The sequence below is a fragment of the Urocampus carinirostris genome, chromosome 8, assembly GCF_059441175.1.
Source record: "Urocampus carinirostris isolate Australia breed hairy pipefish chromosome 8, RoL_Ucar_1.0, whole genome shotgun sequence".
NCBI classification, from domain to species: domain Eukaryota; kingdom Metazoa; phylum Chordata; class Actinopteri; order Syngnathiformes; family Syngnathidae; genus Urocampus; species Urocampus carinirostris.
This window is the reverse complement of record NC_142356.1, coordinates 14,851,563-14,873,797: the sequence shown is the minus strand read 5'-3', so window position 1 is coordinate 14,873,797 and position 22,235 is coordinate 14,851,563. Positions and strand designations below refer to the sequence as shown.

Genomic DNA, 22,235 nt, shown 5'->3' with positions numbered 1-22,235 from the left:
CCATTAGGTTCCCTAGAGCAGTGGTTCTCAACTGGTCTGATTAAATAAAGAAAATATATTGGGGAAAAAAAGGATAACTTTTTCCTGTTTTTAGTATGGGACAAGTGCAAAGGAGATTTCATGGGAACCAGTTCTTTATTTTGACTTACTGCTGTTCGTTGTTTTGACTTCTGCATCATTGTTGCTATCGGCCAATCACGTTGCTGTTCTTTGATATCCACAGCCTTTATGTCTGTTCTGTTTTTGTATCTGTGAAGATTTAATAGAGGACGCTCTAAGGAGGGCTTTTAGTAAGGGACAGAATGATCTTGCCTAAAAGCACCTCTCCTTTCCCAGGGGTCCCTAACCCCTGTGCTTGCAAGCTCATCATCCATTGATGTCCTCTCGCCTTATTTTGAGTGTCTACTAAATTTGAAACTTTTGGAAATGGACACAAAAAGCAGCAAAATCTCGAATAATTTGCGCAAGAATCTTTTTTATGATAAACAACACAGCTGAATTAGTTAACCTATCTCTAACTCTCTTACCTTGAACTAACTAAACCCAGAAATATCAAACATCAAAATAAAACGTATCCTGGTTTATAAGCGCACCTGGGTAAAAATTAAAGGGACGGTGGGCATTACTCGATGCCTCCAATATCAATTTAAATAGTAAGCCTTCTCACTGATCAAAAAATAATAATTCTACTAAAGTTTAAACCTAACAGAAAGGATTGTGCAGTTCAAACTAGAGATAGCAGAATCTATTTACAAAACGATCAGCAAAACCAACTTCAAGTCATAATAGTCCCTTTATTGCTGGACTATCTGCATTTTAATGAAATCCAGGGGGTTCACTTTAGGGGCATATCTCATATATTCTCCGCCGTATCTGCATTTAGCCGTACTTAACATGTGACGAACTTTATCTGTCTTTTTATTCTACAGGCTGTGACCCAAAATCATTTCCACTTCTCAAATGTAGCCAATAAAATGCCTGTGCAGTTCAGAGCAGAGATAGTAGAATAAATTCAACTTTTTTTTTCTTCCAAAAACAAAATTACCAGCAATATCAGAATGACTAAGTACTGTCTATACCAGGAGTCCCCAAACTTTTTCCTGTGAGGGCCACATAACTTTTCCCTTCTCTGATGAGGGTCAGTTTGTAACAGAAAAAGTGTGATGATTGCAGGAGTGCCTAAATGTAAAAAATTATGGTTTTCCAGAAAGCCACATTTAAATAACCCTTTCTGGATTCTTCACATAACAAAAGTCAGAAAATAAATAACACTATTAATGAAATAAATAATAACCAAATAACCCTCTCTAGGCTCTTCACAGAAAAAAAGCCAGGAAATAAATAACACTATTTACGAAATAAATAATAACCAAATAACCCTCTCTGGGTTCATTTGTTTTATATATATTGTTTTTGTTCTTGTTGTTTTACCTGCAAAATAGATGGTAAATGTCAGTCTCACACGACACCATTTACTTGTTGACATTAAGAGTGCTTTATTGAACAAATCTCATTAAATTACGTGAGATCCCCTTTAACAAATAAATACAAAATAACATTGCCAAAAATTGGTACTTTTCAAGAATCATTTAATAAAAACACCATAATTGTACCTTCCAAAACAACTCACTTTGTGTTTATACGGTAACCAAATATACATATCAACATCCCAGTACACTCTTAACCCAGTCCCGCATAACGTAGCATACCTCACTCTGTTGCTTATGCTAACGGACGACTCACTCGTACTATTTCACTTTTTGTAAACTTTTCAGACATCACAAACAACCTTTACGAACATATTTTCACATATTATCCTCCTCACAGTAAGTGTGTTACCAGTACATCCCACCTCCAAAAATAGATGGTAAATGTCAGTCTCACACAACACCGTTTACTTGTTGACATTAAGAGTGATTTATTGAACAAATCTCATTAAATTATGTGAGGTCCCGTGAGACTTGCCCCAAACACCCTTCCCTGACCTGTGAGACTATGTCATCTAGTGGTGATATACTGGTACTTCGCTTTTTCTGCTTTACAAAACAACACCAAAATCCCAAAATATAACATTTTAACAAGTCAACAACCCTTGTTGTGCCGTATAAAATAGTTACTAATAGTTAATAATGAAAATAGTTCATAACTAAGGAACATTTTATTGCAAAAGTCCAACTTTATTATCAAATACAAATACACATATATGAAAAACAAAATCAAATGCTTTCTGGTATTGTTCAGGGGGCCGGACTAAATGTGGAGGCGGGGCGTACCCGGCCCACGGGCCGTAGTTTGGGGACGTACACCATTTTCGTCTTTATCGTTTTCTTTTTTGACTCGATCATTGTTGTCAATATTTTCCACTTTTCCTTCCTTTTAGCACCATCTTTCTTGAGACCTCATTTTTATAGACTGAAAAGGGAAATAAAACCAGGAATATTACAAAAAATGAGATGTGGTCCCTCCCAAACGCACTGATTGAACGGGTCAAAGAGATTGAGCAGGGCATCATCGCCATCCACCATAAAGGAGTCTAATTGACCCTTTGCATTGTTTTGCCTAAGAAACGGCCTGCGACCCACTTAAAACAGCTTCACGACCATCTCTTTGGTTCCGACCCATCAGTTTAGAAACACTGCCCGATTGTATGCGTCATATTAAAATTGGTAAAATTTCGATCAGTCTGGCCCTTGGCTTGTAGCCATTTATTTTCTATCCCTCTGTCCATTTGACACCCCTGATTTACAATCAAATTATTATTGAAATATGATCTACCGTAAATTCCGGACTTTAGCGCGCACCTGATTATAAGCCGCACCCACCACATTTCGGGAGGAAAACTGATTTTGTAAATACACAAGCCACACCTGTATATTACCCGCATGCGCCCACATTGAAAAAACGCAATACAAACACGAAATTAACCCATACCCGATACAGTCCAAAATACACAGTCGGCAAAATGAACGGAAAATGATACCGGTACTTAAGATTTAATGCAGACCTGCAGAGTCCAGGTGCCCATTGAAAGTAATCCAAGGATAAAAGTGTATATTTCCAAAGGTAAGGGTGGGAAAAATATATATCCACTATTGTCAGCCGCGTCCACAAACACGTCTTATCTTTACTCCACTTCCCATCAGCCCGCGTTTGCCCCGCCCCTTCTTTCTCATTTGCTTGTACAGAACACATCAGAATAAGTTTCTAAAATAAATACATTACAAAAAATTACAGTTGCAAATACATATTATACATGGTTACACATATTTACAAAGACGGTACACCAAGAGAGTTTTCAAAGCTTTAATAATAATATTATAACTTTCATCCCAAACCGTGCCTGTGAAGGGTAGCAAAACGCTACTAGGAACACGCTCGCAACACAGTAGACACCTCTGTTAAATAAACATACCGTACTTGTAGTAAGCACGGTAAACCGTCCTCATCTTCCTCCTTATAACAGACGTCATCAGAGTCGTCTTCCTTCAGTATGGGAAAGAGACTTTGGCATATAGACGTCGTTCCACGCTACCTTGATCAAAAACGCGCTAGCATCACGCTTTCAAAGTAGAGTTTACGTGCGGTAGCTCTGTTTCCTTCTATATCGGACTGCTCGATTGCGTTAGCTTGAAAGTTGCGTCATGTGCCTTTCTTTTTGCAATTTGCATGATGAGGATATATCTACGCTAAGTTAATTTGTGCACAAGTTAAGAAGTTGCAGTCTAAATCTTACCTTTTGCACTTGAGCGCCGCTGGCGGCCGTTAGAAAAATTACATAAATTGGCCGCATAACTGAATAAGCCGCAGGGTTGAAAGTTAAGGAAAAGGGTAGCGGCTTATAGTCCGGAATTTACGGTAATTCTCATTCTCTAAATATCTTTTGTAGAAGTTTCTCCTTTAATTCCCAGAAAGAATAAAAGTTTATACGTGCCCTTAAAGTTTCACTGAGTTCAAAGTAGGATTTTAAGGGCATTTGAATACGGCGGTACCACTTTTAACTCTCTAAATTTGTATTCCCGTTTTAGAGCGCTGAAATTTTGCGGCCCCGGGGGACCTCCGCATGTCAAGGTTGTCATCGAGTGGGAGCACAAGCTTAAAGACTGGTAAGCAGCGTGACCGCGAAGACGCTTGGCGTGCACGTGCGCTCTTGATCTTCAGCAAAACGTCTGCTCGCATCTGTCATCGCTTCACCGTGTCTTTTCCCTTCCGGTGATCATAATTACCATTGTGACCAAAAAACGTCTGCTCCAGTCTTTTTGGCAGCATCCAGGAGGAAGTTGTTCAAGATGCCGAAAGTGTGAGGAACCAGCAGCAGCAGCATCTCCAGCAGCATAGCTGCACACTCGACCAGTGTTTCCAGCTTTATACCAAAGAGGAGCAGGTGAGGAGCGAGCAAACCATTTTAACTTGGTGTTGATTCCTCAATAGATAGATAGATAGATAGATACTTTATTCATCCCCGTAGGGAAATTCACACTTCCAGTAGTATCCTTGTGTTAAAAAATAAAATAATAGAATACAGAAATGCCCAATATAACGTGTTGATAAAGAGCATTTAAATAGATAGTTAGATAAATAGATAGATACTTTATTCATCTCCGTAGGGAAATTCACACTTCCAGCAGTATCCTTGTGTTGATTATTAACAGATGAACAAGATGGCCTCGGGGTGCTGTGTTGTAGTTTGGCAACAGCGGAGTGGATGACGTCACACACTAGGCCAAAAGTTTGACGTCCCTGCTGCAGATGGAAATCTTTGTGCCCCGGGTTACACCACCTCGTGTTCACGTAGATAGCGAGTCCGCCTCGTCTCCGCTTCCCGCAAGCTTTTTTGTCTCTGTCTGCCCTCGCAGAGCTGAAGCCGGGTCGCTCCATTTTAGCGTCCAGGATGTTAGACGTGAGCCACGTTTTCGTAAAACACAGCAAACTGCACTCCCTGTACGCTTTGATGTTTATCACCAGCACAGCCAGTTCATCGTTCTTATTTGGTAGAGAGTTCACATTTAGCATGATACCGAACGCCGCTAGCCGCTTAGCCTTCACCTTAGCTCCCGCTCTGCGGCCACGATAGGGCCCCCTCATCACACCGGCACGAGAATTCTTCAGGGCAAGGAGTTGATTCCTCAAAAAAACGCATTTTTGTGTGTTAAAACCCATAACTATAGGATAGAAAGTAATCCAAAGTGTAGTTGTCAAACGGGACAAAAAACACCGAAGATAGAAGCAGACAATGAAAACAATAAATCACACAAAGAGTCAAATAACACAGAGCTGCTGGAAAGGCTGCCATTCGCGGCAGCGCCTACGATGTTATGGTGTTACAGTGTTACGGAAAATACACACTGTAATAATAGGCTAATATGCAAATATGGGGGTGCGGTTCTGAGGTCATGAGATCGAACCTTCCTGTGTGTAGTTTGCATGTTCTCCCCCTGCTTGCGTGGGTTTTCTCCGGGCACTCCGGTTTCCTCCCACATTCCAAAAACATGTTAATTAGCCAGTTCAAATTGTCCCAATGGTGTAAATGAGCGAGTGAGTTGTCTGTCTCTGTGTGCGACTGGCGGGCAACCAATTCAGGGTGTCCCCTGCCCACTGCCCCAAAATGGCTGGGATTGGCTCCAGCACCCCCGCGACCCTACTGAAGATAAGTGGTGCAGATAATGGATGGATTGATATTACCAGAAAGGTAATAATCATTATAAGCATAATTTTAAAAACAAGATCTGCATTTCTGATGGATTGCAGTCGGTTTAGAAAGAGCCTTGCACCAAAACTCGCCAACAAATTTCTTTTTTGAATATTGGCGTCAATGCAACCCAAAAATCAGTGTCTCATATCAAATCAGTGTATCATATTATGAACTTAATTGGGTTAATAATTCATTCAAATACGGAAGAAATGTAAATAACACAGGTTGAAGCCAATTTGATGTAGTGTAGTTTCAAATTTGACCACAAGAGAGGTATGTCACCCGCGTATGGTGCGGTATGACCTTGTAATGGACAAGGAAATCCGAGAAAGTACTTGGTATCCGAGGCCTGGCGAGCTGGAACCGTATAGTGGTAGAGCGTCATTTGTGGCCCTTGAGGACGAGATTTGCACAACCCTGACTCGTCAGTTTCTTGGGGGTCTCCATCAGAATGTATTATCTGTGTAGCGAAATGTTTATTTTCTGTCGTCCTTTTTTTTCAATATTTGGAAAAATGACTCACTAAGAATTTCTGCGGAGATCATTCACCTTTGTATGTCCTATGTCTTTCAAGCTATCAAATATTTTTACAGTGCATTTGGCCTAAAGTCAGAGAGTTGTCTTCAGGGCAACTTGTCCTGCTTTTTTTTCGCACTGCTTTTGAATTTTTAAGGGCAGGATTACCATTAAATAGTGTATAATAAGCTTCATTATGCAGAAGGGGGACCGTTCAAATTATATTTCCTGGTTCCTCATTTTTTTTCTATTTAATTAAAGGTTACCAACAAATCCTAAGGGCATTGAGGAAATAGCAGCAATGACATTCTTGACTCCTGAGACGTATACAAAATGATTATTTATTTTTTGTTTTAGCTGTGATGGAACAGCAGGTAGACAAAATGATTTGCTGAAAAATAAAATGGTTGTTTTCCCACATAGGTAATATTTCTCTTTATAGTTGTATATATTTTAATGGTGAATTATATTGTGTTTTTAAATATATTATTAATGTTAAATGATCAATAAGAAACTTACTTCTGAGATAGCAAAAGGCATTTCTTTATTATTTTTGTTAAAATCTGTTAAGAAAATAGTCAAATCAAATTTATTTCAGTAATCCCTCGGTTTTTGCGGTTATTGGGGACAAGAAACCCCCGCGAAACGGAAAATCTGCGAAGTAGTGGCGCCCCTGTATAAAAGGAGTCAAACTTACCATGAGATGAGTGAGACTGAGAGTATAGGTCTACAAATAGATACAACATTTATTGTCATTATACAAAAGTACAACAAAATATGAGTGCTTCTTCTCTCAGAAGAAAGCGATTTAGACAACTGCTGGCTAGCTGCACACTAGCATCAGGGATTGCCTGTTGAACTAGGTCTCTGACAACAAAAATGCTAGAGTCACTAATGTAGCAATTCCCAACGAGTTGTAGCTTCAGGTCCTCCGCTTCATGAGTAATTGATCTGGTGTTGGTAAGATACATGCTTGAGTGGGCTGGCTAGCTGCATGCAAGCATCAGGTAACCACAAGTTAACCCAGGTCTCCGCGATGATTAAACTATAACCGTCCCGAATGTAGTTTTTCCGTCAGTTGTAGTTTCAGGTTATCAGATTCATGGGTAATACATCTGGGTTGTTGAAATACAGGCTTACCAGGGGTGGCTTATGAGAGTTGTTACAGAGCCCGGCCGTAGATATTGTTTTCTCTTCCAACGCCGCTTGGAACCGGGAACAATCCACGGAGCACCTGCTGGTGATGAATATTTCTTTGCAGTATTATGACTTTCCTCAGAGTCTGATTTAACTGATGATTTTTTAATATAGCAAGCTCCTGAAATGCCAGCTCAGCTGTAGCGATGCTCTGCAGTCTTTTCATTATGAGTGGGAGGATTGGGGGTTGGACACGTCGATTTGTGCACCTGCCTCACTGTTTGAATAACAACATACAGAAGTTCATCACAGTCATGCACACACATTACGCCCACACAACAACTTCCCTGCCCTGCCCCCAGGATAGCATATGCTCTCTGCAGTCTGCTCAGAACACAATGCATAATATGTTGAAATCAAGGACAATACAGACTATTGGCTTCAAAGGCCGCGAAGCAGTGAACCAGCGATAACCGACGTGGGAAGTAGCGAGGGGTTTCTGTTTTTTGAAAAATGATTCACAATTCTAATGTTATTCATTTTGTTTTCTGTTTTCTCTTGGACTTGGGACAATTTTGAGGCCAGTTTTGGGGAACTGTAACTTGCATAAAACAACTATCCCTCAGATTGAAAGGGATTTTAAGAGACTTTTCCCCCATATTTCGGAGCCGTATAATCTTGCCAACGTGTTTCTGAAGGAGAAAGATCAATTCTCCAAAAATATGGCTTTTTTTTTCTCTCAGCCAGCATCGATCGGCATGTGCTTGACCCTGACCAAGAAATTATATGATATGCTTACTTCTCCCTGTAGTTACAATTAAAATTTCAAACAGTAGTCCACTGAGGGCAAACCGCATATTAGCACCAAAAAAAATAATGTGCTGCCTGACCTCAGTAATTAATTTCCTCTGTGGGAAGGTAACTCTCTGTTGTTTCCGCCCAAACAGCCGTGTCCCATTTTTCTAATTTTGCTGTTTTCAAGGTCGTGTGTTTTTTTAGAAAAATCAAATGGGAGGTAAGAAGGGATTTTAAAAAATATCTTAAAATAATGTTATGACAATGTAAGTCTCTAGAGTGGAGGTCAGTAATATATTAAAAAAAATGTTACTATTTTGAAACAGTGGGGAAAAAAAACAACACCTTGCTAAAACACAACTTTGAGACTGTTTAAGGTACATACAGGTGCTTGAAATTCTTAAATGCTTGAATTTTAATGTTTTTTACGGATTAAAAAGTGCTTGAACTCTGGGTGAAATACTTGTAAGTGCTTGAAATTGTTGCTGTTTTTCTCCACAAGGCTTCTTAAAAATGATGCTGATACTGCTCTCTGTGGGCTTCGCATTACCATTGTATTTCTTCTTCCCCCGTGGGTAACGGCAGCTGGCATTACTTTGTATGGCATTACTTTTTGGGGGCGGCAGTAGCTCAGGAGGTAGAGCGCTCGTCTTGGGATCAAAGGATCCCAGTTCGAATCCCGGCTCGCCCGTGTTACATGTCGAAGTGTCCTTGGGTAAGACACTGAACCCCTAATACCCCCAATAAGCAGGTTAGCGCCTTACATGGCTGCAAGGCCGCTATTGGGAAATGTGGAGCACATTGTAAAGCGCTTTGGGAAGTCATGTAATGGGAAGAACTTCCTGCAACTGAAAATGAAAGCTAGATTTTACCCAACCTATTTCACCCAACACCTGTATGGAGAGAAATTTGTCTTAAAAACCCATATATTTGCCTTTTTCTAAAGATCTATAAATCATATGTCTTGTAGATGCGTATGCAATATTAGAATTGCATTTGTTAATCTCAGATATATTTGTGGCTCTGCAAAATGCATGACTCACATCAGATTGTACTGGAGAAATTGGAGAATTTGCTGTTAAGTCCTTTAAAAAGCGCTTGAATTTGGCCATGAAAAAGGTATACGAACCCTAGATGTTGACACACAAATTTGCTGATGCACACACATTTAAAAATGTTGGGTCTAAAGAGACCACTGAAGTGTGGGAGAGCTAAAAAAAAAATATTAGCTAACCGTATAGGAAATTCAGGCAAAGACTTTAGTTTTTTTTTCTACAACTGCAGTTGGAGAAGGACCAGGAGGAGTAGATAATCTACTCTTTCGTCTCGCTGACCACGCTCCCTCTGGCTTTCCCCCATTCTGCCTTTGTGTTTTATTGAGATCACAAGACAAAAGATCACAGACCCCCTCCGCCCCTGGAAAGTTACCACCACCTTCAAACAAAGACAGGGAGACTAAGAGACACCAAAAGGGAACATCAAACTGATTAGAAATACACACCTTGAGCAAATACATTTAAGCCTACTTTTCAAAAGCTCATTCACACTTGATCCTAATCACTCACATATGCCGATTAGCGCGGTTCTTAAATATAGGTGGACAAAACATGCCTGATTTAAATTAAGTTGCACTAATAGAGAATCAACCTGGCTTTTTTTGATGGTTTAGTTTTTATACCATGACAAGGCGAGAAAAGTTTTGTGGCAATATTGCAAATATTTTTAGGTATATTGTGAGAAGTGCCTTATAACACTGCCTTTTAAGTCAAGTCAAGTCATGTTTATTTGTATAGCCCTTCATCACGACGAGTCTCAAAGGGCTACACAGACTACAGACTTTTATTACACCATCCCTTGATCTAAAACCTACTAGAGGGCAAGGATTTAATCCGTAAGTTTTGTAGAAAAAAATGAATCCTAGACATCTTAGCAAGTCATGTTGGATCAGATTTCGTCATTGCTCGCTGCATGCAGAACATGCTCACCTGCATCAACGACAGACAAGATATTATTCTAGCAATCGTTAGCAAGACATTCCTGGAACTGGAAAACCAAATCCCTCCTTTTCTTCATTTTGACTCCACCCGGTGACGATGTGATTCACAGTGGACAGGAGAAGATTCAAATATAAATCAAGATATTTTTGTCTTTGCTTACCTTTGGAGGTTTGGCGGGCATTTACATCCTAGGTAGGTCATAATTATATCTTATCATTGCTCTCTTTTCCCTTTTGTTATTGTATTATTAAAAGTAGTCTATAGTCTGTACAGCCGTTTGAGACTTCTTGTGATTAAGGGCTATACAAATAAAAATGACTTGACTGGTACGAAAAACCCAAACGAGTTTTGACCAGGTTCTTTTACCTCGAGGGAAGATTCCTAGGGCAACTGCAAATCTCGGTAATCCGAGTGGCAACCTACTCAAACCAGGATTCCAACAAATGTCTGATTCATCATAGCGCTCCACATCAAAGTAAATTGGATTACAGTAATCCCTCGGTTATCGCGGTTAATGAGGACGGAGACCACCCGCGAAAACTGAAAATCCGTGAAGTAGCGGCGCCCCTTCAAAAATACTTAAAAAAATGTATACAGTATACCCCCTGTGTTCATTTTAATTAAAGTGAAAGAGCTACCTTCTGACAACAACAACATACTTTAGCTAGCGGCATCGAACGGCTTTTTACAACAAATACACGAAACCACACACAATTAGCCGTGTTTAGGTAGTACAACCAACCGCTCGCTTTTGGTATAATAAAGTCAAACTTGAGATGAAATGTGACAGGAGAGAATATACTTACGTCGCGTCGCCGAGTTCCTCCATGATAAACAGCGCCACATAAGAAAGGGGTGAGGTGGGAGGAGTTGAAAGAGGGGGAGATGAGCGAAGCGGTAACTCACCATGACTAAGCATTGTGTCAGGCCGTCCCCCTCCCCTTCATAATAAGAGAGTCCACACCGTGTCCTCAGTTGACATAAGCTCGCGCTTGCTCAAGTCAATAAATGCTTTTATTGAGAAGGTAAGGTATATTTTTTAGACCCGCGAAGCTCTGAACCCGCAAGAGTGGAACCGCGAACTAGCGATGTTCCACTGTATTCCTTTACTCTTGACTGTGGACTGCTGAAAATCAATGTGTGCTCATAGCACATACCCATGGATCTGGGATTGCCTGAGTTAAAGATCATCAACATTGTGTTTTCTTTGCTTATCTGATGAACCTCCTTGTCCTTCATTTGAATTGTCAAAAAATACAGAAATACACCAGAAATACTCTTTTGGAACTACTACAAAAATACAAATAATATACAACTACAATAGTACTTCAAAACTAAATATCAAATTTAGTGCTTAAACAGGGGCCTGAATACATTATGTTGCTTTAATTTGTTAGTGTTTTAAAAACAATTTGTACAAATATAAATACATTTAATATGTTAATGCCTGCATGTATATTTATACATAAACGCGAAAATTGGATGTGTCCGGTATCGGCTCTTTGGCCAAATAATTTTAACTCAATACAGCCCCCAATTTTTAATACTATCCCACCCTTGTACTATAGTGATATTGAACCCAGTTAATCCCCCAATACGTTTGCACCCAATGCTCAGAGTATTTCACATTGAAGGATCATTGAACTGATTGCAGCTGGCTCCAGATGACGCCTGGAAGTGCCCCCACTGCAAACAGCTACAACAAGGCATGGTGAAGATGAGCTTGTGGACGCTACCTGACATACTCATCCTCCATCTCAAGCGCTTCAGACAGGTAGGCGAGAAGCATTTGGCTAAATGATCAGTTGCACTATTCATTACTCAAGAGCTGAGTCACTAGTCTCCGAATATCGAAAAAAGGCAATTTAAAAGGATGAGAATTGGTACGTTTTGGTATTAACAATACATCGTATTTTATCTGATACAAGCAAAATGGCCTTACGTTGCTGTGACAGTAGAAGATTGGATTCGAAAGCTTGGAGTAGTTTGTGGTCGGGGGTTGTAGTACCCGATTTGGCACTAGAAGGGGTTGAGAACCCCACCAAAACAGACTACACGAGAGCAGATGTTTATCGATTTGGTTGTTTTTTTTTGGGGGGTGCCTTGACATGACACCGAGGTAAAGACACTCACAGAGAGCTAAAATACAACTATGTACATTTTTACAAAATCGAGTTCAGCTGTCTCAACAGCCTATAAGTCACATACAAACATACACATACAAATCGGGATATATATAATGTAGTTCAGAATTGTATAGATTCCATTTATATCAACTCTTTCACTCCAATTGCCCTATTTTCCTATATTGGACCTTTATGATTAAAACGGTCCCTGAAAATTGCAATACATCTAAGTAAAAACATTTATACAAGTACAATGAAATAAAAAATACTATTCAGACCATTTAGCGCATTTTATACGTATGCTATCCTTATTTTATATATATTTAACATGTTGTTTTAGTACCATAAGAACATCGAACATGAACACTTAAGTACACTGGGAAAATTAATCTCATTGGCAAATCATTTTAGCTCATTTGATGTTTACCATATAATTTGGAAAGTAAGGCGGAACCAAAAATCCCAAACTGGCCAGAAAGTTGAACATATGCCATTATAATCTAGTGCATGTTATTTGCAGACAAAATTGAAAAATGTGTTACCATATTTGTGCAATTATTGATCAGTTCTTAAATTCTATCGCTGACCACAATTGCATAATAATGGTGGTATTCAGGAATAATAATGGAGAGCAACGGTAAAATTAGCGAGTACTAACCACTAGGCTGCTGGACATGGAAGGTTGTTCTCAATTGCATTACATAAGATGCAATGGGAATCGAACCTGGATCGGGTGGCAAGAGCGCCGTACCCTAAGCAATAGACCACTATGGATACAGATGACACATAAAAGCATAAGGTCATATCTCATTAGAACACAATTAATAGTCCGCGTACCAGATATGTAAGAGCAGGCATCTGAAAGATGTGGCCCGCGGGCTGGATCAAGCCCATCGAATGATTCCATCTGGCACGCTATAATTTTCTGAGATTTTTTTTTTTTTTTTTAAGTAAGTGCAAGCCAAATGCTATTTGTTGGCCGCTAGTGGGCAGTGTTGAGTTTTTATAGTTTTTATAGTTTAGTGAGTTGGTTCAGGTGTAAAACTGGACTCAAACTGTCAAAATAAAGCAGTTAACTCATGGGATAAGACCTAGCATGTTCACCACTGCAGTTTGATTCCCGTTGTATCCAATGTTATGCAATTGTGATCAGCTTTATAGTCCAGAACGCCTTGTTTATGATCAAATCTGCCACAATACTAGGTGCGCCTTGTAATCCAGTGCGGCTCGTTGTGCGGAAAATCCGCTATTTTTAATCGAACATATTCTAAAATGTTTTTCCATTTAAATAAGAGCAATGAGCTAAATTGATCTGCAACGGCAAAAAAAATAGTGAATTTAAGTATGATTTTGGGTTAATAGATTAATCCTACTTAAAATAACTAAAATGTCCAGCAATCCAAAGGAGCGTTGCTGGACATTTAGGTTATTTTATTCTTGCTTTATTGTTGTTTGTTACTCTGTGTATAGCGACCTTAGGTGTCCTGAAAGCCAATTTAAAGTAGAAAGTTTTATTTTTATGTTAGAGGATGAAAAAAGGATCACAGAACCATTCTACCTTGATGCTTGACCTTTACACTGTAAAACAAAAAGCACGCTTGTCAAATCCAGGATTACGGGCATTTGTTCGAGCACTTTTACTCGCAATCCCTTTGGCCAAAGATTTTCTCAAACTTCAGAATGATGAAACTGACAAGCCTGAGGGAAAAAAAACGCCTACCATTCTTTTCAGCTTTTCGTGTCATTATATATTTTTTTTAATGTGTTGGCCAAAAAGCAAACCAACTACTGATGTTAAGACGGCATCAATGTGTGCAGAAAAATCAAAAATAAGGCACTTTCCTGGCTGAGTCACTGCTGGGTTATAGTTATTTTTCGACAATTTCGACAGCCAAGGACTGCACCAAAAACATGTAAAGGCTTTTTCTGTTTCCACAAGCTGGCTGTCGAGTGCTACTGACTTGTCATGTAATTATCTTGTGAACAAGTAATCCCCTTTGTATTTTGACACATTCATTGCCAGCAGGTTTTTCAAGCCCATGTTGTGAACAATTCACAAACACTTTGCTAAAGTCAAATTTTCTGTCCCAGGCCAATGGAAATCCATCTTGTCATCCAATCATAAAGTGACAGTGTGTAATTGTTCACCACTAAAGGTCTTGTTTTTGTAGTGTCATCCATATGACACTGAGCACCACCATCAAAGAAGGACCGTGACCACAGGGAACGTGTAATTGAAGCTTTAATTCCTTCTCCATATGGTGAAAACTGCAAAAGTACATTACAATGCGTTAAGACTATGTCCCCAGAAATGAAGTCCATCAACTTTAAATCTCTCTAAACTATCTCAAGATATAGTTTATACATTATATGAACACTATTAGACTCTTGCCATTCCCTCGGTTATCCTTCAAAATGGATGGAGATGGATTGGACTTGCAACAGTCCTGTCTGAAGTTGTCCGAGTAGCTATGTTGTGCTGGCGGAACCGGAAGTATCATGAGAAACCCAGAAATGGTAGTATTTCCATACACTTTTCAACTTGAAGCTCCAAAAAAACACAAAATAGTTTTGGAGAATAACTTCTAACAAACTTGCATCTGGTTTTAGCCTTGTATTACATTTTAAACACAATTTTTTTTTAGTAATGAAAAATGTTTCCATATGGGCAACACAGTTATCCTACCATGGAGCTGAAGGGTAAGCATTCGAATAAGACACTCTACTGAAGCCCATCGGATACCATTTTGCAAAATTCGAAGCCTAAAATTGAATTTCAGCCAGCGACAGGACCTAAAATCTGCTTTTATTTCTGCAAGCGTCAACAAAAGGTAGATCCAGCTGAATAAACCTAGAGCGGCTGAAAAGAGCCAATAGGTAAGGTTGGTCAAAAGCTAACAATAGAGGCGAGTGGAAGAAGCTACTAAAAAGTCGAGTAGAAATTGAATGACAAACCAGTATTAGCTAACAATACCAATATTGGCTCCCAGGGAACTATAGCCCACAGCCAATTGTATGACATGTGTGGCTAGAAAGGAAACCGTGGAGAAAAAAAAGTAAAAATCCCAAGACTTTGTCACCATTCCATGCAAGGTTTAACTGTGCAAGTTAAGATTCTGTTAAGTGCTAAAAGCACCACTGGTACAGGACACCTTTGCTAAATCCTCACTTGGGCTTCCGTACTAGTAAGATGGCGGCCAAACGTGTCAGCTTCTTCATGGTTGCACAATATAATTATAAATTTCGAAGCCTATTCGTCTTTTAAAAAATGTGTATGAGAATGCATGTGTTTTAGATGTTTTGAGTCAGTGTTTTATTTCAACAAATTAAGGATTTTTACAACACAGGAATTCCTAGTTTTCCACAGAGGTTGCATTTCAAGAATGACCCGCCGAGTTCCTCCATGATAAACAGCTCCACATAAGAAAGGGGTGAGGTGGGAGGAGTTGAAGGAGGGGGGGGGGAAATGAGCGAAGTCAAAATATGTGAAGTACAGTGGAACCTCGGTTCTCGACCATTATCCGTTCCAGAAACCTGTTCGAAAACCGATTTGTTCGATCACCGAAAATCGTTTTTCCCATTTAAAGTAATGTAAAATCATTTTAATCCGTTCCAACACCCTGAATGTTTACCATGAACGTAAACATGAAGCTAACCCAGGCCTATCGTACGTTCGCGTTTGCGTAATCTTCCATACGAAAGATTACGCTAACATGAACGTGTAAAAATAAAAAAATCAGGCCGTTTACACGTCATTTAGCACCCAGGTCTCCACAAAAAGTGGTGAGCGGTTAAAGGATAAAGAAAAGAATTATGAATAGGATTTCTTACCTTTGTGGTGGTCTGCAGAAGCCATGCTCTATTCCCTCGAAAGAAGGGAAACTCGCACACCTTCATTTTGCTATTATTTCTTAAATGCAATAGTTGTACGCACTACTCTTCTTTTTTCACCTGTAGCAACTTTGCTGCTTGCACCGACCTTCTTCGGAGGCATAATTAAGGGCTAAAACACTCCGTTCACCGATATTAAAAGCGAAAAGAAGTGCGCGCGCACGTCATAACAGTTCTTCATGAGGGGTGGGGGCAATCTACACGATCTACACCCGTACGCCGCTCAGCATCGCACCCTAGCGTACCGGCGTTTGAACTCCGATTTTTTTAACGAAAAGCGAAGCAAGAATTTCTCAATTTTTGGTCGAGAACCGATTTGTTCGAACTAAGAGGCGTTCGAAAACCGAGGTTCCACTGTATAAACCTTTATTTATTAAATACTCTATTCTACATTGGAAGTAAAGAACAACCACTATTTACAGGCTCAAACATCCATCCATTATCTGCACCGCTTATCCTCAGTAGGGTCGCGGGGGTGCTGGAGCCCATCCCAGCTACCTGTGGTCAGGGGATACCCTGAAATGGGTTGCCAGCCAATTTGTATTTACTCAATAAAAGTACTGTACTGTTTTTACTAATAGCTACTGTACCATAAAAACTTCTGATTTGTCAAATTTTAATTTTAAAAGATAATCTTGCTGCTACATTGTACTACCTAGAATCTACTTTTTTACTTCTGATATTTTGTCATCATGTGGAATACAAAATGTGGCATTAAAATGCTTTTACCTTCCTTTATCATGTGGAAAAACTCGACTTTGTGGGCGATGAAAAGCAAATTCCTCTGCCTATTGGTGCTTTTGATGGTCCAGAATGTTTTGATGACACGATGGCTTCTAACGCAGTGTTTTTCAACCCTTTTTGAACCAAGGTACACTTTTATCTATAAAAAAAGTTCCGTGGCACACCGTCCGTGGAAAATGTTTGAAAATAAAGTTATGTCAAATATTTCACGGTACTACCTCATAAGCAGATAATTAGAAAGTAAAAAGAAGAAAATAATACTTAAAATTAAAAAATGTGCTTTATTTATGTTTTTATTTCTTACAGTGCAATCCTAAACCACTTTGTTAAACAACTTTAGTTATTATATGTAGTGTGCTACCTCATGAGCAGATAATTAGTATCTTAAAAGTATATAAAAATGTACTGCCACCTACTGATATGGATGACTATTACAGTTCCTCATCTGAAGAAAGCAAAAATACTGAATAATGGCCAGATTTTTTGGAAAGATAAAATTGGCCAAATTCCAGCGGCACACTGGTTGAAAAACACTGCTCTAGAGAAACTCAACATTGAAAAAGATTCGCACATAAGTTTTTCAAGCTCTTACTTACTTACGTACACTTTGGGCCTCAGCAAGATTGATAAACAGGCAGACACAGGCAGAAAAGGGGCAGGACATCTGTTGAGCCAATCAGAATGCTGTAATTACAAGTTTCCAAACCGCAGAGTCTTTAAATAAATAATAATAATAATAATAATAATAATTTCCTTGTATTGTCATTCTGTGTAACAACGTACACAGAACGAAATGTCGATTGCACCTGACCCGTTGTAGCGAGCCGATGCAGCCGCAGCCAACAGAGGGCGCCGCCGACCACTTTTTAAGTCTTAGGAATGACTCGGCCGGGGCGCGAACCACCGACCTCCCAGTCTCAAAGCGGGCGCCTTACCATCTAGGCTAATAACGTTCATGCGATAGTCTGTGTTTTTCCATATTTGACTCAAACCACAAACGGGAGTATTTTTACACCACAAGAGGATCACTGTACAGTATAATAAACACTGTAGCTTTAAGGTACCATTCATTTTTTTCCACAGGTAGGGGAGCGCAGGAACAAGCTCTCGTCACTGGTGCATTTCCCCCTGACTGCTTTGGACATGGCCCCCCACGTGGTAAAGAGGAGCCAGAGTATGCGAAACCTGAATAGCGGGCCCTGGGCCACAACTCGGTCCTCCAAGTCTTTGGGCATTCAGCGCCAGTCTTCGGACCTCACCCTTCCTTACGATTACCTGTACGATCTGTACGCTGTCTGCAATCATCACGGAGGAATGCACGGGGGACACTATACTGGTGTGTAAGATTTCCACGGAATGGTTGCATATGAATATTCCTTCAAGCTATAAATGGAAGAAATGTATCTTCTTCCACTAGGGCAGGGATGTCAAACTCAATTGCACAAGGGGCCAAAATTCAAAACACACTTAAGGTTGCGGGCCAACCAGGATAAACATTTATTTGAACACACTTAAACTGAATGTTTTTGGAACATAAATATAAATAAAAACAGACAAGAATATTAAATTTAAACCTTAAATCACTTATACAGTATTTATTATTTTGCTCTAAATAAAAATATCTTGATAAATTATACAACTTCGTACTTAAACAACTTAACATTAAAATAGCATTCAAATTCCTCTGCTCCTATGTCAATGTATAAATTAAAAACTTAAATATCCCAAAAGATTTTGCTCTCCTTAATATATCTCCTGTCAAAAGTAGAAATAAGAAAATGCTACACAAATTATTTTGTAAAAACGTCACAACATTCTGAGAACAGGGAGCCTGATGTCCTTACCTATGGCGCAGACGGAGTAGGGCGAGAGATGGGAGGGAGTGCTTGCACTTTTTGCATAGCTCCACCCATCCCTCCCACTCACCCAATCAAATAACTTAAAGTTCTCTTCCGGTGTTTCGGCGTATTTACAATTTGTTCCGTGGATTCATCAGAAAAGTATCTGAACACTGAACACAGATTATATATGCTTTTTTTTGTGTGACACCTTGACTGTAAATTGTAGTGAAAACGTGCCCTGTATATTCTGAAAAGTACTACCGTGTATGTCAGCTTTGGTCTGGCTTTGCGCGTATCTGAACAGGATCAATGTGTCTTGTTTTGAACGAGATGGAGAAAATTTGCATGCAATTAAATTTGTCTCTGAGCCATAGGTACTCATAGAAAGAGCTATATCTGGCTCGCGAGCCATAGGTTCCCGACCCCTGGTATATAGTATAGTATACGTCATATATGAAGGAATAGGTACAGTGACTAAAACGTCAGAATATGATGTCCAGGGATGATTGTTCATATTGACGGGCCATTAATAAAAATAATGTAAAATGGTCTTGCGGGCCGGATATGATTACACGGCAGGCTGGACGTGGCCCGCTGGCCGGGAGTTTGACAAATGTGCACTAGGGGGACTATGGGGCAGAAAATTCTGAGAAAAACGCAGTGGTCTAAAATAGAAGACTTAGAAATACCATCAATCAAAATAGTATGTGAAATGGTTATTATGTTAACTTAGCTCAGTTGGCAGAGCGGAAGACTAGATTATTTGGTTGCTAGTTAGGATCCGGCTCGAAAGACCAAATATTAAGTTGAACGTTAGTTGACTCTGAAAGTTATGTGACATGAATTGACTTAGAACTTGGAATGAGGACAGGGAAAGAAGGCTTCAGGTAAGAGAGTTCTGCTGCCTATTTCTAATGCCCCCTCCCAAAACCCGAGCCTCGATTTATTAAATTATCAAGATTACTACGAAAAACAAACGGATCATCCCAAAAGGGTATGCAAATAAAGAACAGCAACAGGATTGGCCAATAGTCAAATCACATAACAGTCTGCAGCAATTGTTAAAATAAGGAACTGGCTCGATAGAAAATCTCCTTTGCAATATTAAAAATAAAAACAAATAAAAAGCATATCAATTATTTATAAAAGAATGTCAGGTAACTTAGCAATAGACCTAAAATTGTCTTCAATACTAAAATCATGGCCGGTGTTCTTTAGGTTGTTGTGCACAACAGCATTTTTAAACCTGGCCAACCAAAAATGACTGATATTAAAAAGGACAACCTGTGGATGACAAGTTAAAATCAATATATTAAACATTTCATAGTGTTTGAATTGATAAAATATTTCACTAATTTTAAACATTGTTTTCACAGGCAGCACGCATACAGGATGTAAAAAAGACAAATAAATCTGCTTTTACTTTTTCTTCTTTTTTTCTGTTTCTGTTTCTGCGAACAAATTCTGATTCCCCTGGCAGATGATTTACCTTATTTTAATGATTTTTTGGGTGTTTGTTTTACTATATTTTAACCTGTTTTCTTGGGTCTGGGTCAGCAACAAGCTGACACATGCAGAAATGTGGCGCTCCCTAGTGGTTCCCTGGTGATGTTCCCAAAATGTTTGATAATGGAAAATGACAGGTCAATTGGCCGGTCCAAATTGTCCCTAGGTGTGAATGAGCGAATGAGTTGTCTGTCCCTGTGTGCCCTGCGATTGGCTGGCAACCAGTTGAGGGTGTCCCCTGCCCACTGCCCGGAGATGGCTGGGATGGGCTCCAGCCCCCCGCGACCCTAATGAGGATAAGCGGTACGGCTAATGAGATGAGACATGGTTTCTGTAGGACAGACATGACACGCACATTTTTAACATTCTCCTATGGATATATGCAGGATATACATGAAGTATGTATTGTAAGGCTTATATGAAGTTATATGAAGCTTTTGATTTTTGCGGCTCCAAACATTTTGGGGTGCTAAATTAAAATGAGAAAATCTGGGTTGAAATGAACAGAATTGTCTGATACAGCAGATCCCTGGTAATTTTGTTTCTGTATTTTACTAAAACATAAAAAATGAATTAAAATAATATAGTAAGGCAGCACGGCGGGGCAGTGGTTGGCGCGTGTGCAGGCACAGTTCTAAGGTCTTGGGAACCTCCTGCGTGGGTTCAAATCCAGCTACCGGACTTCCTGTGCGGAGTTTGTAGGTTCTCCCCGTGCTTGCGTGGGTTTCCTCCGGGCACTCCGGTTTCCTCCCACATTCCAAAGACATGCATTTCAGGTGGATTGGCCGGTCCAAATTGTCCCTAGGTGTGAATGAGCGAGCGAGTTGTCTGTCCCTGTGTGCCCTGCGATTGGCTGGCAACCAGTTCAGGGTGTCCCCTGCCCACTGCCCAATGATTGCTGGGATGGGCTCCAGCACCCCCGCGACCCTACTTAGGATAAGCGGTGCAGCTAATGAGATGAGATGAGATGAGAATATAGAAGTAAATTGCCTGGGGTGCAAGATTTGTTTTTGTTTTTTTTTACTATTTTTTTCCGTCCATTTTCTGACTGGACTTTTTGCTTAGGTTCAGCAAATATACTGTAGAACAATTAAGTAAAAATACAGGAAAAAGGGTATTTTTTCCAAGTAAAATATTGCTTATTCTTGAGCTTTTTTTTCACTTGAATTTTTAGTGCAGTCCCCCTTTCTCTCTCATTCACTCATTTTCTCTCTGTCGCTCTTTTTTTCCCAACCTTTGAACAATACCTGCCAGAGGCAATTAGTTTAAATCCGAGCAAGGTCCAACAAATTCAATTTGATTACATCAGGGCACGCTTTGTGCTGTGCGTTGGCATTAAGTTCATTATGATAAAAACCCTTTTCATCATTTTCTTCTTGCGTGTGCAAGCTGCTTGAAAATGGACGCAGCACACTTTGAGTTGTCATGAGAACAATTTACTTTCAAGGTGTCCTTTGGTGATCTTGTCAGTCTTTTGTTTCTCTGTTGCTACAAATGCAGTACCTTGCAAAAGTATTAGCTCCTCAAGAACCTCTCGACATTTTGCCATATTTCAGGCTTGAAACGAAGAGATGAAAACCTCTTGGTATTTTCAATAGTTTTGCGAGGCATTGTGCATTATTGACACACACTGCTCACACGATATAGAGTTTCAAGGAGTATCGTGTAGACCAGGGGTCGGGAACCTTTTTGACTCAAAGAGCCATAAAAGCAAAAAATATTAATTTTATTTTGGGAAAGAGCCACACCATATATTATGAGACAAATGTACTAAATTGCTAAACCCGCGCCCCAGACAAAAGCTTAGTCTTCAGCACATTTATTTTTGATGATTTGATAAAAATTATGAAAAGAGAATAATGCCAGAGCCCCTGTCCCAAATTCAACAAACAGACCACTTTAAACTTGTCTCTTTCTTGCAATTACTCAAGATCGGTTAAACTCCTTTTGACCCTTTTTTTCATACATATTGGTTTCAAAACCAGATGCAAGC

General features: G+C 39.6%; 1 protein-coding gene across 1 annotated transcript in view; it reads left to right on the top strand.

Moving 5' to 3' along the window:
* The window catches only part of usp43a (ubiquitin specific peptidase 43a), a 166,795-nt gene that overhangs the window by 128,091 nt on the left and 16,469 nt on the right, over positions 1 to 22,235 (top strand). The window contains exons 10-13 of the mRNA XM_088341696.1: positions 4,026 to 4,103; positions 4,252 to 4,381; positions 11,789 to 11,908; positions 17,979 to 18,231. Coding sequence (XP_088197822.1) covers positions 4,026 to 4,103; positions 4,252 to 4,381; positions 11,789 to 11,908; positions 17,979 to 18,231 — 581 coding nt within the window. The remainder of the gene's footprint in view (positions 1 to 4,025; positions 4,104 to 4,251; positions 4,382 to 11,788; positions 11,909 to 17,978; positions 18,232 to 22,235) is intronic.